This window comes from Candoia aspera, chromosome 2 (assembly GCF_035149785.1).
Source record: "Candoia aspera isolate rCanAsp1 chromosome 2, rCanAsp1.hap2, whole genome shotgun sequence".
NCBI classification, from domain to species: Eukaryota; Metazoa; Chordata; class Lepidosauria; order Squamata; family Boidae; genus Candoia; species Candoia aspera.
The window spans coordinates 145,554,615-145,572,106 of record NC_086154.1 but is presented as its reverse complement, the minus strand read 5'-3'; the positions used below and the strand labels follow the sequence as shown (position 1 = coordinate 145,572,106).

At 41.7% G+C, this 17,492-nt stretch overlaps 2 protein-coding genes across 2 annotated transcripts; one reads left to right on the top strand and one right to left on the bottom strand.

The window, feature by feature from the left end:
• Positions 1–4,249: 4,249 nt before the first annotated feature.
• Positions 4,250–5,008, bottom strand: LOC134490097 (olfactory receptor 13H1-like). The gene has a single exon (XM_063292978.1). It carries the CDS (start codon positions 5,006–5,008, stop codon positions 4,250–4,252), a length of 759 nt encoding a protein of 252 aa, XP_063149048.1.
• Positions 5,009–16,398: 11,390 nt separating this feature from the next.
• LOC134490096 (olfactory receptor 13H1-like) lies at positions 16,399–17,334 on the top strand. The gene has a single exon (XM_063292977.1). It carries the CDS (start codon positions 16,399–16,401, stop codon positions 17,332–17,334), a length of 936 nt encoding a protein of 311 aa, XP_063149047.1.
• The last annotated feature ends 158 nt before the right edge of the window (positions 17,335–17,492 follow it).

Sequence of the window (17,492 nt, the reverse complement as noted above, 5' to 3'; positions counted from 1 at the left end):
GGCAGGCTCAATGAACCCCCTCTCTGAGTTTTTGTCAGTGAATTCCCTGAGAACTTGTTTCTCAGTTTCTGACATAGCATACATTTTAGGCTTAGGTAGTTTAACCTTTGGGTCAATTTCAATGGCACAGTCAGTTTTCTGTGAGGAGGCAACTGGTCACACTCCTTCTCATCGAAGACATCAAGAAAGTCTGTATACTTGGGTGGAATGTCAGGCTGTGCCACAGGTTCTGCAGCAGGGGTGTGGTTGAGGAGGGTGCCGGCTACATTCTGCCTGGGTTGTGGTACAGTAAGGAGGTTGCCAGCCCCATTTTTAAACAATAAAACACCTGAGTCCCAGTTGATTTGTGGCTTTCTACTCTTTAGCCACAGGAGTCCCAGCATGATAGAATAGTTGGCAATAGGGGCTACAATAAGTTGCAAGGTTTCTTTATGCCCCCCCCCCAACCTCATGGCCAAAGTCTCAGTCCAGAATTCCATGGGTCCCCGGTGGGCAACTCAACCGTCCATCTGAGTGAAAATAATTGGATTTTTAAGTCTTTTCGTTTTAAGGTTCAGTGTGTCAATATCAAGCATTTTGTGCACCCCAAGTCTAACATAGCTGTCAGATTGGCCTTGTGCTGGGTTCTTAAGTTTTTTAGTTCTACTTCCACCAGCAAGGTGGGGCAATCATCACTCACCAAAGGGTCTTCCTTGTCGTCTATCTCTGAAGTAGGCATGTTGCACCCTGGAGTTTCCACCTGCTCGCAGGCTCAATTTAGAACAGGTGAAATTCGTTTCCCGCCAGCTCCAGTTCCTCTTGTTCGGAGTCTTTGCCAGAGTCAATCAGGGACTTCACCTCTGGATCCTTTTGGGCCAGTGCTGTTGCAGCGGCTGCCTTGTGTCTAGTCAGTGGGGTTTTAGCCGGTTTGGTTGCTCCTTTTGGTGTGTCTGACTCCCCGCATGGGCATTCTGCTGCTCTATGGATAGCTGAGTTGAGATTTCTGCCAAGGGGTATGCCATGGTCTCCAGGGTTCTCAATACCTGCTGCAACACCACTTCCATGGCAGACATCCTCACCTCCAGGCTCTGCATTTCTTGCAGAGTTCCATTGGGGTCAGGAATGGTTCCATGTGACCCCGGACTCTGCACCCTTACTTGTGCCTCCACAGGTGGAGGGGCCCTTCCCTCTTCCTCTCTGGCACCGGGCTGGGAAGGACCCATCTGTGGTTCTTCTATGATAACACTTGGCATCTGAGGGTCTCTCACGAAATTGGGGGAATGGAGGGTACTTTCCAACTCCGTAGTGTTGAGCCGGGGTTCCATCTTGCACTTGCTGTCCCCACTCCCCAAGCTCTCCTCTGTCTCAACTTTTTCTTCTTCCACTTTGGCATACAGCACTGTCCTCTCTGATGATGGTAAAGGTGATGGCTGCTTAGCCCGGGACTTTCCATGTTTAGGCATGGTTCATCAACTCTCAGATGATTACTTGCTCAGGAAGAGTTTTCAAAAAGATGAGATTCGCAGCTTAATGTCAGCACCTGATCATTTGAGCATTCACACAATCACAGTCAGGAGGCTGGGATTCCTTTAACTGTTTTAATGAAGCATAATGAATGGTACAGAAGGCAAGCTGCAAATAAAGATTTCCTCCTCAAACCTAACTTAAAAACTACATTCCCTTAATTAGTCCCTCTTCCCATGAAACCATGTCACCCACCCTCCCATCCAGATGGTATTCCTGGCATACCTCAACCCTGTGTCCTTGATGTCCTCCATAGCCATAATAAACCACTTCACACTCCCACTTCACACCCCCTCCCATCTGGCAACATGGATTCCATTCCTTGAAGAAGGAAATGATGGGAGATGCTCTGATAAGGGTTTCTGTAAAACCTTTCATCGACGGATCTGACACAAGGTTTGTCCTCTGCCTGTATAAAGGAGTTGATTGGACTGCTGTCCTTTATAAGTAACAATTTCATTTGTTAAGTTCAGGATTATTTTCCCAATGTCCAGCTTATTGCTCACTCAGTCGCTGTCAGGCAGGTCAGCCTGGCAGACTTGTTTGAGTCTGTTTCTGGTGTGATGCTTGTAGCTACAGTATTAGGACTGGAAGGGCAACCCGCTCACAGGATGCTTCCAAAGTACTAGTGCTCACCCCTGGCTTAGAGCAGCCACAGAAAACACTCTGGAGCTTAGGACAACGGGCACCGCAACCTCACCTGACCTTAGCCTGTAGCAAACGGGACTAATCGAGTGACAACCAAGAAATTGTTACCAGTTGCAAACATGCTTTCGATCTTTCAAGCGCGTGTCAAAAGGCAGAAATTTCCCCAGCAAAGTGGCAATAATAGTAGTAGTGGATACCATCATCATCAACAACAGGAAGAACTAGGGAATCCAAATGCTCTTTTAGAAGCTTTACTTGTGATAAAGCACATTTGAAACAATAGTACAGCAAGTAGGAGAAACCAAGTAAGATTTACATTTGATATATTTAACCAGTAACATCCAAGTTAGTAAATCTCTATTGGACGGCCAGCCCAATGCAATGCCCCTTGCCAGGACAGAGCTGAAGGCAGGAAGCCAAGAGGATGGTGAAGCCCTCTGGTTCAGTCCCTAAACACCCACCTTCAGACTTCCAGCTGTAGCTCCATACGGTCAGGTTTAGATCTTCTGACTGGATCTCATCCACTGCCAGCCAACTCCTTTTTCTTGCGTTGTTGATTGGTCCAGGCACCACCAAATTGTATAAGCAATTCTGGATGGTGGTTTTAGACATCTGCTTTGAAGGATCTTTAGGTCTGTCTCCCACAAGACGTTGTGCCACCTCACCTCAACGTATGTTGTTTACGTCCAGTTCTTCATTTGTTTACTAAGCTGTTCTGTATTCAGGCAGCTCCATATTGTGGTCCCCCTGCTCCCCAATCTTCATAACAAATTCATAAGCAACAGGCCTTGTTGTCAAACTTGTGTCCATTAATTCTTTTGCACAAAGTCTGTCTTGTTCATCCTATGTAGAATCTATAGGGGCATTGCTGGCGGATGATGGCATATATCATATAGTTTGTTAAAATGATCATTGGCTTTAGCAGCAGTTGGGCATATTGCTGGAAGGCAATTATAGAGCAGCAACGCAGGATGAGGCAGCTAGTTTTACTAGATATTACAAGGTTGAGAAATTTGTTTCAGCAGAGGCTGCCTCTAGACACTCAGTCCTGGAGAGAAGACTGTAATCGTTCTCAGCCTCCTGTGATATCTGCTATGGTAAAACCCTTTCCTATCAACTCCATCTTCAGTGACCAAGGACAGTTCTTGAACTTCTTGTAAGATATCATTCTGGTCACAGAAGACGTCCTGGCAATCCCAAGCAGGTATTAGGGATGGTGGTTATTCTTATAGGCCTCTCCCATTTTGTCACAAGGTTCTTTACTGCTCAAGTCATTTACTGTGGGAGTGCATATTTACTTATTAATTTTTAGGGTTAATAAAGGTGTGAACAGGTTATGTACTCAGCTGAAGTCAATGGGATGACTAAGGAGGGGGTGTCCCTCCTCCAGAGATCAATGTCTAAGCCCTGCTTCTGTCTGGAAGAGGTGCCGTTAACCATTTCCTGTCCTTTCCGGTCAGGCCCATCTCAGGCTGGCCGAGGCCAATTTGTTTGCTGCTTCTTTCCATTTCTACTTCAGGAAAAATGTGTTTAAAAATAATTAATTGGGATAATAAATACTCTAGACTGCAGGTCTTGGAAGACATCTCTGAGTGATCACTATTAGGTCCCAGCTGCACGGTTCACCAGTTACAGCAGTCTGGTTAATCATCTCCACCACTGAAGTATTTAAGGCAGCCAGGACCATCGGTAGCTAGCAGCAAAATTCCCCCACCTCCAACCAAATAGTGAAACAGACCCAAAATCATGGAGAAAAACCTAATTCAAGTACACAATTATTCAACGTCATTTTGACAGTGCTCTTGGGTAGGAAAGAATTACCACTGTCACCTGGTGTCTCTTTTGCCTAAGATGGAGAGAACGGCTTTTTGCCTAAGAAAAGGGTTGATGTCTGATCATCACGCATCTTTCTCTAACACACATGAGGGATTTCACCATTTTCAGCCAGACCTGATTGCTATTAGGAAATGTATCTTGCTTGAAATGACCATACAGTGATGGTGGAAGGAAATAATCTTTACTGTCTATGCTTCCTATTGTAAACTAAGAGTTGGTAAGAACTGTTGCCTCTGCATTGCACAAAGGAGGAGCCACTAATCTATCCTGACATCTTTTGCCCAATCAGTTTCCAAAAAGCCCCCTTCACATCCCTGTTTTTCAGGCTATAAATTATAGGATTCAGCATAGGAGTCAGAGCTCCATAGACTACAGATAGGATCTTTTCCTTGTCAGAAATAGCTTTTCCTTGGGGCATCAAGTACATGATCATAATTGTCCCGTAAAAGACACTGACTACAGCAAGATGAGAGCTACAGGTAGAGAAGGCCTTCCTACGACCCTGGGCTGAATGCATGCGCAATACAGCATGACCTATTTTCCCATAAGTCATGACTATGAAGCCAAATGGTGGGATTACAAGAGAGAAGGTGACGCCTTGCATGAAGATCTCACTAATCTGTGTGTCAGAGCAAGCCAGTTTGAGGAAAGATTGCAATTCGCATGCAAAATGATTGATAATATATTGGCCACAAAAGTCAGTGGGTCGTAATAGTGCATTGATAAGGGTCGTCAGGGAAGGAAAGCCTACAGACACAGCCGTCAGACAAATACATATTCTCCAACTCATGATCTGCATGTAGTGTAAAGGCTTGCATATAGCTGCAAAACGATCATACGCCATGACTGCAAGGAGAACACACTCTGTTGAGACAAGCAGTAGACCCAGATACATTTGAGACAAACATCTGGAGAACGTAATAGTGGGCCGGTAAATGACGCAGTTGGTGAGAACCTCAGGAACTACATTGTTGATGAGGATGAAGTCTATCAAGGAGAGGACACAAATAAAAAAATACATGGGCGTATGAAGTTGGGGCTCCACAATAATCAGTATGACGATGAGGCCATTGCCAAGAAGACTAATGACATACACCATCAACAGGAGCCAAAAGAAGATAACCTGGGCTCTGGGCTCATCAGATAACCCAATTAAGATGAATTCTATTGCGACCGTTTCATTTGTAGATGCCATAACAATATTATATACTTTTTCTTTCCTGCATGGAAGAAGGAATACTTTTTTTAGAAGTGGCAGGTTAAACAAGAAGTTAGATACCTCTGTAGATACTTTTGTTGATACATGAGAGGGAGTAAAACAAGTTGACGCCTATGTTTGATATGCCTAATACGATCCTGAATATAAGACTTAATTTAGACCTGTGGAAGAAATGCTAGTTGATTCAATAGAAACTGGGAATGAGTTAATCAATAAAATTAGGTAAAATTCAACATTTCAGTATCATTTGGTCCTATATTTAAATGGTAAATGAAAACAGACAACTTTACCTATCGGACAACTCTGAATACCAATATAGTGAAATATTTAGTGGGAAAAGCCAATATCACAACTTAGGGAACAGTTTTTGCTTTATTTAGATGGGGTATCCCCCTCTCCTATTTGAGCTATACATTACAATTATCAGGATAATTCTGCATATCAATTTTCAAAATATTAATTCAATATTTAGCAATGCCAGAGGGAAAAAAATTAACTTTAAGCCTTAAATGGGTGATACCCTACCTGAATGCTACTTTAAATATTGTTAAATGGTTTGATTTTCTTGCCTTTAAGTCATATAAAGACACTTTACACCTTACTTCAAAAGTGTTCATGCATTTTGAAAGTTACAGATTTTTAAAGAAAGAAATTAGTAAGGTTTTTATGGTAGGGATAAAAGTGAAGGGATCAGCACACAATTTCAGTAAAGTCTTAGGACGTTCAGTTAGATATATCTTATGTATCTGATAGAACTCTTCCTGTGTCTGGAGTTTCTGTCCAGTGATTTCAATTATCTCTATCCAGCACAGAACTAGCAATGTTTAAGCCAAATTTATTCCTTCTTTTCTTGTAACAATTTTATTAGTAGTGATATAAATTAGAGAAATTACTCACAAAAAAAAAGCTTATGGAATGGAAATGAATGAGTAATTGCAACTTATATGCATTTGGACTCTGTGTTTCTAATGCTTTGTTGAATTTTGTTATCACAAATGACTGCATATACTTAGACACTTAGCTCCTAATTTTTTTAAAAAAAATCTATAGAAATACTTAAGCTCAAACCTATGGTACTGGGAAAAATATCCCAGGAGACAGGGGAGACTGGTTCCCCCATTCTGAGGACAGAGCGGGGGAAATGATCCCAGAATATAACAGAGCTCTGCTGAGTCAGGAAATGCACTTGTCAAGTGCAGACTGCTGTGTTATACAGTGGTCAGACAAATTCCATGTCAGGTACCCCCATCCATCCCTTGTGGATGGAAAACATCTATCATAGAAACAGAAGGGGTTACCTCCACTTCCTGCAATGTAGGATGTGGTCTCAAAGCTGTCTACCGTACAGAGAGCCCCCAATGCTTAAATGTGCCAGGCTTAAGAGAGGGGCACAGAAAGAGAGAGAATGAGGGAGGGAAAGAGAGAGAATGAGGGAGAGAGAGAGAGAGAGGGACCTCAGCCACTTGGAACATTTCAGAAAGTAAGTCCACATAGCATCATCGGCTTACCTTACCATTTCTCCAAGGATATTGAATTAAAAAGTCAGTACAAAGGATGTGGATCAGAAATCTCCCTTTCGCCCAAAATACTGCCAAAGTACAAGAGGACTGGCACTTGAGGAGCAGTGTCAGTTGTAAAAGAAGTACTCTGTGAATGGGGAAAGTAGGGAGGGGTATTAGTGTTCATTACAGCAGATGTTTACAAATAGGTTCATGAAGAAAAAAAAAAAACCTTACACGATCCATTCTTCATCCCTGCCCCCAAAAAGCTCTCTGCATTTATACTAAAAGAAAGAAATGATTTTGCTCCCAGCTACTCCAGGGTGCCTTACAAGCTCTGTTGCTGCTGATGGTCCATCTGGAGTAAGACTGGCTGGCCCAGAACTGATCCAAGAACTGGCCTCTAATTGGACTCCGTGGGAAATCACACAGCCTTTGCTTTTACGATGAAAGGCTTACAGTTTCTATTGTCTTTACATTTTCCTAAAAATGTGGCAAAACTACCACCTCTCTTTCCATATTCACTAGCAGCTATGATAGGAATAATTCACAGGGTTAAAGTTAGATATGATTAAAGATTCCCATTTTTTCCATTCTTCCTCCTTTTTTGCAAGTCAGTGCCATACTATCTATCTATCATCTATCTATTATCTCTCTCTCTCACACACACACACACACACACACACACACATACACACATTAACAAAGTTCTGCTTAAAAGAATTTTAAGCAGAGCCAATATTTGGCAAAGAGGAGACAGTACTAAAGCAGCAGATAATAAAGAGCTGGCATCGGCTAGGCAGTCCCTTGCTGGTAGCGAGTTGGGACATCAAGGGCTGATGAGGCCCAGAAGAGCAAGCCTTGGTAGTCTCCTGGGAGAGATGGCTAGTGTAGCAGCTGGTTGGCAGTGGCAGCAGCTGGACTGATGTGCTGAGAGTCCCAGCAGGGGAGGTTTGCTTGTCTACAGCAAGACAGGCAGCAGGAGTGGATTGTACTGGGCAACATCTGGTGCAGCCCTGGGGCTGAAGTCACTCAGAATCTGTTCAGAGTTGGACTCTGGCTGGGCAGGTCTTGCGGAGCTGACTGAGGGAGGGTTTTGTCCTCTTGGGAGGAGTCTGAGCCTGAGTCCTGAGGAAATGGAGAGGTTCTTCGGCAGTGTTGGAGCTGTGACTCCCACATTAGGTCCTTCTCCTTCCTGCTTGGTCCAGGCCTCCCGGGAGGTGAGCTGGGTCCAAGTAGTGGTAAATTCATCTTTGAGTGCAGGCTTTGTCCCACCTTCCTTAAAGGAGGGCTGGTATGTCCCCTCCTCAGGAAGCCATCACTGCACCAAGCAGTTTTAGATGGTTTTGGACCTGTCCCAACCTCTCCTTTTTAAGAAGGCTTATGGAAAAGACTGCGATTGTACTTGTGGATGACCATTTATTTACTTATTAAATTTATATGGCCACCCATCTCAATTACATCACTCTAGGCAGCAAATAATTCAAATAAAAGCAGTAAGTAAAACTATAAAATAGCAGCCAAGTATCCCCAATCAATACAGTCAAGGAAAGGGCTCACTCACATTACCAGGGCCCCAAGCTAAATGGTAAAACCAGATCTTCAAAGCCTTGAGAAAAGCTACCAGTGTCGGGGCAAGTCTGATCTCCAGGGGGATGATGTTCCAGAGGGAGGGCACCATGAGAAAAAGTCTATCTTCCTGGGCCCCACCTTGTAGGCAGGTCCCAGAGCATGCCTCTCCTGCTGGATCTAACAGGATGGCTTGATACTACTGGCAAGAGATGGTCCCATAAGTAACCTGACCCCAAGCCATGAAGTGCTTTAAAGGTAACCACCAGAACCTTGAATTGTACCTGAAAGAATACCGGTAGCCAATGCAGCTCACAAAGCAGAGGAGTCACATATGCCAAATGACAGGCACCCATAACTATACATTTTGCACTAGCTGAAGCTTGTAGAGCACATTGCAGTAATCCAATGTGCAACAGATAAAGAGCTGGCATCAGCCAGGCAGTCCCTTGCTGGTCATGAATTGGTGGAGGTAACTAAGGCATGAGTGACTCTGAGCAGGCCTCCTGGTCCAGGAACACAATTAGCACAAAGCTGTGCAAAGGTCCTCCCAGCCATGCTCTTCAAGGAGGAGCCATGAGTCCAGGAGGACCTCCAAACTGCACACAGGATATGTCTGCAGCAGTGCAAAACCATCAAGAAAAAGAGATGTCCCCAGAACCAAGGAGTCCTAAAATCCAAAGCCACTCAGTCTTGCTAGGGTTAAGCTGAAGCCTGTTGTTCCCCATCCAGATTCTCACAGCCTCCAGACACTGAGACAGGAACTTCACAGCATCACTCAGATGGCCCAGGGTGGAGATACAATAACTGGGTATCATCCTCATACTGATAATATCTTACTTGGAACTGATGGATGATCTCACCCAGAGGCTTCATGTAGATGTCAAACAGGAGAGGCAAGAGCCCTGATCTCTGTGGCACCCCATATATTAGGTGCCACAGGCCGGACCTCTCTTCCCTTATCAACATTGACTGCAACCAGCCCCAGAGGAAGGAAAAGAATCAACATAACATGATGCCGTCTACCACATCCCCTGAAACCAGTCAAGAAGGATATCATGATTGGTAGCATAAAAACCTGCTGAGAGGTCAAGAGCAGCAAGGATGGATGTACCACCCCCATCCCACTCCTGCCAGAGGTCATCTAAGAGTGCGATCTATGCTGTCTTGGTCCCATTCCCAGGCCTGAATCCTGACTGAAAGAGGTCCAGATAATCTGCTTCTTCCAGAGTTTTCTGAAGCTCCTGCCAATTGGAAACTGGACAAAAATTGTCTAGCACTGTTGGGTCCAGTGATGGCCTCTTGAGGAGGGGGTGGACCATCACCTTCTTAAGAGACAATGGAACCAGCCTGTCTCAAAGAGGAATTAGCCACAGCCAAAACACAACCAAACGTTACTTCCCAGGCAGCCTTAGCCAACCAGGAGTTACATGGATCTATAACAGAGGTGGCTGAGCTAATAGCCACAAGAACCCTATCAATTTCATCAGGCCCAACAGGATCAAACTCCTCCCAGATAACTAAGCCAGGCCCAGTCACCTCAACAGGACCTGCTACAAGGCAGAGTCCAACTTAGCGTGAGTCTCATTGACTTTTTCTGTCAGATGCCTTGCAAATTCCTCAGAGTGACCTGGAAGGTAAACCTCTGAGCCACCCCCTTCCAGGTCACCCAAAACAGGGCCATCAGGTGGCTAACCCCAGATGCAACAAGGCAGAGAAATATTGACATTTTGCCACCTTTTCTGCCACAAGATAGGCCTTAATAGAAGCTCTCCAGTGGCACTCCAGGTGGCACTCGCTTCATCTGCCTCATCTCCTCTGCTAAATCAATCTCAAAAGAGATAAACAAAATCAAAACTTGAATTAAAAAAAAATAAACTAAAATAATCTTTTAACTTTAAATAACCAAAATGCAAACCTTAGAAACAGAAGGATATAGATATTGCTAGGTTAAAAAAAATGAAAACAAAAGGAAGGAAGGAAAGGGAAGAAAATTCTACTCACAATGTAATATTCCAAGTAGACCCCAAGACAGTAATCTAGTAAAAATAGGATTTCTCTGTTCCAATTATTATTATTGCAAAAAGATTTTAAAAACAAAAATACTAGACCTTGTAGAATATGTGACTTTCTGGCTTGGGGGCTGGGATGTAAGCACCAATACTGTGAACGCAAACTGATGCAGCTGACAAATATAACTCTGCCCCTTAAACTGCTATATTGGGGTGAAGAAAACACTGCAGCCAAGTTGAAAGGAAGGTGGTTCATGCACAAAGTTGCTTTTGTCCATCAGCCAACACAGGATGTAGCTAGGCAAGCTTGTAACTGTGGTACCCACAGTTCACTGGCCTCTATGCAATAATCTCACCACACAAGTACAACTTGATTATGACCATTCTGTTTCCTGCATATACATATACTGCTTTAGTTTTAGCTGATGTAGCATTTAGTACAGGTAGTCCTCATTTAGCAACTGCCTCATTTACCAACTGCTCACAGTTACAATGGTGATAAAAAGGTAACTTTAGGACATCCTCACATTTATGACCTTCACAGGTTTGTAAAGCAAAGGAAAGATGAAGGAAGATCATAAGCACAGTTGCAGTTTCACTTAACAACTGTTTTGCTTAACAACCAAGTTGCCAGTCCCAGTTGTGGTCACTAAACGAGGACTACCTGTAATTGATCCATACATCAGTATTTGGGGAACAACAGGATTGTTTATGATTCCCACTTTATACTAAGCCATGGTTTGTCCAAGTGTAGTTCAATCAAAAAGACAATAAATCGTATCTTGGCTCAATATTATGTATGAGCTTTGTTGTTGTCGTTTATTTGTTCAGTCGCTTCTGACTCTTCGTGACTTCATAGACCTGCCCACACCAGAGCTTCCTGTCTGTCGTCACCACCCCCAAGGACCAGTCCGTCACCTCTAGAATATCATCTATGTATGTATGAGCTAGGCCACTGAATTCTCTGGCCTTTAATGAGTTTGTAGTCACATTGATTTTATTTTATTTCAAGTTCTATAGAAGTTAACATGAGGAATGTTGTTCTGCTCCAGCTAATTGTAACCATGGGATATGGTCCCAGTGGAATCCAAGCAACAACATAGTTTTCTTGCATGAACTCATGACCTATATGGTTATTAATTTAAATGTTTCAGTAAAATCTATTCTTCACACTGTGAACAAAAATATTTCTAAACATCTAATAAGCCTTATTTTGAACTTTGAGGTACATCTCCTACATGTGAACTATAATGCAATCAGAGAACTAACTATGCACCCTGCTGATATAGGCAGTTTTATGCATTGTGTTCTTTTTAGCTGCAAATTGTACCACCATTTTAGAAAACTACAGATTTTGATTTATGGCTGCCTTCTTAATGGAGGCAATGTTAATATGAATTACTTGTTTTATCCTTTACATGTTGGCCCCTAACCTTAAATTCCTAACAAATTGACCTTGGGCCAGTCCCTCTCTCTCAGCCCAATTCACCTCACCGGGTTGGTGTTGTGGGGAAAATAGGAGGAGGAAGGAGTATTAGGTATGTTCACCACCGAGTTATTGATAAAAAATAATTAAGGCGGGATAAAAATTAAATAAATAAATAAATAAATAAATAAAATTCTCAGGGCAACTTTGAGCAAATGAGGACTATAACTAAGATAGAATGTAACATGAATGCAATTTGCTGTTATTCAGAATACAAATAAAATGGAAGAGTCAGATAACATAACCAACACAACTAAGTTGTGCTTGTGGATCTGTTCAGCTGACTGCAAATGCAGGCTGCATTGTTTGTCTTCTTCTTACATGTTGATTGTACTGGTTCCCTTCCTTTTTACTCACTGTGGTTAGCAACCTTTCTTTCAAAGCCTGCTGTATCACCACCATGGTCACCCAGATGCTGGCACACTGCTTCACAAAGAGGCCCACCATTCCACTGGGCCAGTGTTATGGACAAATTAATGTTACAATCTTTTTTTTTTTGGTGGGGGGAGCTGAGTTTGTTTTGCTGGCTGTCATGGCTTATGACCTTTGTAGCCCCTCTAGTATAGTTTAATTATAAGGTGGACAGTATACGTAAAACTACCCATCAGCTTATGGGCTATGGATTTCATCATGACCATTATTCCATTCTTCTTCTTGCAGCCACATTTGTGTGAGAAACATGTACTGAACCACTACAGGTGTGAAGTCCAGGCCATGTGTAGAGGTAAAAGGTGCCCACCCACCATACAGGCAAACTGCTTGAAGTGCCCTTGTAAAAAAACATTTACAGCAAGCTGAATTGACCCTAAGTGGCAACAGGGAGTGGCAACAAGAAGAAGAATCAGTCAGGAACCTGTGGCCCAGTAAACCAAATTATTTTTATTCACTGACCCATATCTCAGAGTATAGCTAGCATCCTGACTTAGTAGGAAGGGATAAACAATAAGGTCAGACAGGTGGGTTTATCTAAAACATTCCAACATCGTGCTGTAATTCACACTGCGTCAACTACCTTTTTTTTTTTTAGTCTTGTCTTTGCAATGCAGTGGGCCAAGGGTATACATAGGCTCTGGTTCTGCTTTTGCTTTGCTAGAAGCCCAGTATCTACAGTACTAGACAAGCCATGACCTGCTGGGTCATCGCTTCAGAGATATTTCCTTACCAGATTCCTCAGTGCCTTCAACAATGGCAGAGCTTCTAATGTACTGCCTTCACTTGAAAAGTTTTTTAAAAATTCAGGGAGACATTCAGAGAGGTATCTGCCTTGAAAGTAGCCAGTGTTGAACTGTGTAGCACAGTCATACATCAGGAGTTGACCACAGGAAATGTTTTATGGCGTTTCATACTATGTCATGAAATGTCTTACGATAATGTTTATGTCATAAAATGTCTTATGATAATGTTTATGTCATAAAATGTTTTATAAAATTTGCCAGATTTCTATTCCATGGGAGTCAATAGCTTTTTCACTCTACTGCTTCCATTTATTTTCATCCTGAAAATATAGGGCCATATTGGTATGGTTGTACTGCACATCCAGTCCTGAGAAAAATGGGATAAGGCTATGTCAACCTGTGGCTCCCACCTCGCCATGGCTGGAAACCTCTGTGGTTAGCCATGGCTATCTACTTCCAGCCTGAATCCAAGATTTTTAGTGAACAGGAGGAAGCAGTAGCTGTGTTCTGTGCAGTAGTTATCCCCTTACTTATTTATTTGCTGACTGATCTTTTTCACTCCACAACACACATTCTCACATTCTACTTCCCAAACCCTAAAAGGATCATTTGTGCAGCACAAAATATTAGTAGCTGGTACTGAAACTGCATTTGACTCCATGACAATAGTATCCCCTAAGCCCAAGCCAAGAAATATGTCCAAATAAATTATGAGAGAGATCTTTCAGTTTATTAAACTGTCATTTATAATACATGACAAATTTTGTTGCAGTAAAAAAAAAAACTCTGAAAAAATACTTAGGTATTCCTTCCTTTGTCTGTCACTGATTCTCTGGATTATGAGCTCTTGGCAGAATTTTACAGTATTCATCCGTCCATCCATTCATTTAGGTTTATGGGCTGCTTCAATTGCAGATGACTGTAAGCAAAGTACAATCCGATAGAGTAAAAGAAAATTGAAACAATAAACAGTAGTAACAGAGTAAAAAGAATTAATAAACACATCCATCATGCCAAGGAATAACCCTCTCGATAATACAAGAATAGCTACAGTTTGTGAAAGCTTATCCAAAAAGTATGTTTGTTTGAAAAGGTGCTAGCAGATGCCTTCTGATTTTTAGCTGCTATAGATCTGGGCTTTTGAAACTTGGCAACTGTAACTCAGCTGTGTGGAGTTCAACTCCCCAATCAAATCTCCTTGAATTTTTTTTGACTTAGGATAAATAACACAATTACTATGCGGTTTCCTTAATAAAGCAAAAAGAATCTTAGCTTAACACTTCCCAAGATTATTGCAAAGGTGAAATGGATGAGTGGCATGACAGATTTTGCCTTGACCCACTGGAGGAATGGCAAGGTTGGTATGCAACAGAGAAGTGGATAAAGGCTTTCTTGAGCGACATGAGATTATTCTTTCCATAAAATAAAACGAAAATTTAACGATTAGTGGAATTGATCCACATATCTTGTACAGTTCATTGGCCTGTTTGATCCTTTCTTGAAGGTTCATTGAAAACCTTCTGATTGGTTCTATAAAATTTCATTTTGAATTTCCCTGCAACTGCAATTTTGGATGGTAATTCTACTTTCTAGGTAAACACAAAGGGCAAAAACAATGTTTTGATGTGATGCCACAGTCTTCTATGTTTGATATTAGATATCTTGCACTTTTCAGATATCTTGCTTTCACTAACGTGGTACCCTCAAGATGGCTTTGACTTTAACTCCATTACATTTAATCCATTATCCCAGCCAGGAGAATTCATACATTGAATAAGCCTACAGATACAAAATATTTTGTATCTATAGTTGGCATCCAGATGATGTATATGATTGTAAAGTTTGTTCTTTGCTCTCTTTTCTGGAGAATCTCTGGAGGTGAACCATCCAAGTCCCCAGAGGGAGTTCACAACTTCCAATATATATCATGAATTTAAAAATCTCTGGTATAAATGTTTGAGGAACAACATGATAACTTTTATTTGAAGTGTTGACTTACTACAGTGAAATGATCCTTTCCCAAATGATGCCAAGAGAGAGCATTTGGTGGATAAAATTCATACAAAAACAACCATTTTCAGAATATATTTCAGTGATCCAGCAAGTTCATGCTGGAAGGACTTTCTGAAAGGTAATAACATGTGCTGAAAAATTTCAGAGATAATTATATGAATCAGATAGTATTAATGAAGTAGATATTAAGTGCATCACTTTTTTGATGTTTACATTTTTCTATATTTGTGGTACTTTAACAGCTCTTTGTTAAGACAACTTTCAGAGTTGTTACTGGATTAGACAACTCGAATCTTAGGATATTTGAAAAAATTCAAAAAAATGTATAGCTGGTATACTGCTAATATTAGGGATCAAAAAAATCCTTAAAAGCCTTTTATGTGTTCCATCTCCCCAAGATTTTGTAATTCAAACTTGATCCAAAAAATATTATTTTCTTAGTACTATATTAGTACCAAATTAATACTTCCATTGTATTTTCTTTATTAATATTTGTTTTGTAAGTCTGCCTTCAGGGGTTTTAAAGTTATCAGGATACAAAAGGAAAATGCTAAAATAAGAAACTACCTATTGCTCAACAAGATTAATTTTAGGGGGCCTGGTGAGACCTTTTTAAAGTCCATTAACTTCTGGAAGGAAGGAATGTGAAAAAGAGATTTGAATTATTGGTGATTAAATAAAATTCAACCAAGAGAAAAGAATGCTGCCTCTGGAAGTCCATATATCCTACAATGAAATGGCATATTTATTTATTTTTATTTATTTATTTAATTTTTATCCTGCCTTTATTATTTTTATAAATAACTCAAGGCGACAAACATACCTAATACTCCCCACAACAACAACCCTGAGAGGTGAGTATACAGTAAATAAGTAACTATAAATAGGGCAAATGAGTAAACTAAAGACAAGAAACAAAATTGATCTATTTTATTAAAATTGCATTAAATAGCATGGTTATCTGCCATGTTTTAAATAATTTTAAACTTTTATCATATTGAAAAATACGAATTCAGTTGCAAAATTTAAAAAGCTCTGGTGGCAATGCTAACACTTTAGGGAAATCTCAGCTTGTCCACCATGGATGATAGTTGCTTGGTACCATTTTGCCTTCCTCCAATTACCTGGGGGTCTTTTTAAATACAAAAGACAAACTAGTGTGAAATTTTAAAAGGGTGGGCTTTTACAAAGAAAGAGCAGGAAATTTATTTTAGGAAGGCTTGTAATGGAGTAGAGAAAGTATGTAGAAGGTTTCCATACTTAATTCTTTCCCTCCCTTTTTCTCTGAATCATTTCCTCCCAAAGCTAGCTTCCTCTCTTAAAAGCAGCTCTCTCATGGTTACCGACCATGTTTATGTGAAACATTTAAGAAGACCTCCAGAAACACCTACACTAACTTTACCATGTTTTCAAAACTGACTTCACTCTTACAGGTGACATGGGAAAATGGGAAAATGCAACCATGGTGACTGAATTCGTGCTTGTCGGGCTCTCTAAAAGCCTCAAAGTCCGTGCTGGTTTGTTTGTCCTCTTCCTGGTTATCTATCTCAATGCTGTAGCTGGCAATGCCCTCATATTGGTGCTGATTATAGTAGATTCTCACCTCCACACACCCATGTATTTTTTCCTTAGCAATCTCTCCTTCATTGACATCAGCTATGTCACCACCTCTGTCCCACAGATGCTGGTCCACTGCTTCATGGACAGGCCTACTATCCTGCTGGGCAGATGTTTTGCCCAGACGAGCATTGGCAGCTTGTTAGCTGTGACTGAGTCCATTTTGCTAGCTGTGATGGCTTATGATCGTTTTGTGGCAATATGCTACCCTCTGCGCTACAACCTGATCATGACCCGCAATGTATGCATCCAGCTGGCTGTGAGCCTGTGGGTCAGTGCCTTCCTTTTGACTATTGTCCCCTTTTTCAGCATGAAGGCAACTCTCTGTGGGCAAAACGTGGTGAATCATTTCAAGTGTGAACTGCAGGCAGTGTTGAAATTGGCTTGCTCTGACACCCATGCCAGTGGAATTAGCATGATTATAACCAGTGTCATTACACTAGCGTTCCCCTTCTTCTTTATTTTGGTGACCTATGGCCGTATTGGACTCACTGTTTTGCGTATCCAGTCGGCACAAGGTCGGAGCAAAGCCTTGTCCACCTGTGGCTCTCACCTCACTGTAGTGAGCATTTATTATGGCACTATCTTGGCCATGTACTTGAGGCCTCAGGCCAAGACATTCTCGGACAGGGAAAAAGTAGTGGCGGTCTTTTATGGAGCTGTGATCCCCATGTTAAACCCCATGATTTATAGCCTGAGGAACAGGGATGTGAAGGGAGCGCTCTGCAGGCTGGCTGGGAAGAAAACAGAAGAATAAACCGCCCCAGGAGCCATGTTGATGGATCTTCCAGAAGCAAGTCTTTTTATACGGTTTTGTCATTCTGTATGCGAGGACTTTGTGAACTGTCATCCTCTAGGTATTGTCCCATGTAACCTGCAGTCCTCTTTCCTTATTGTCCATGCTGGCTAAGGCTG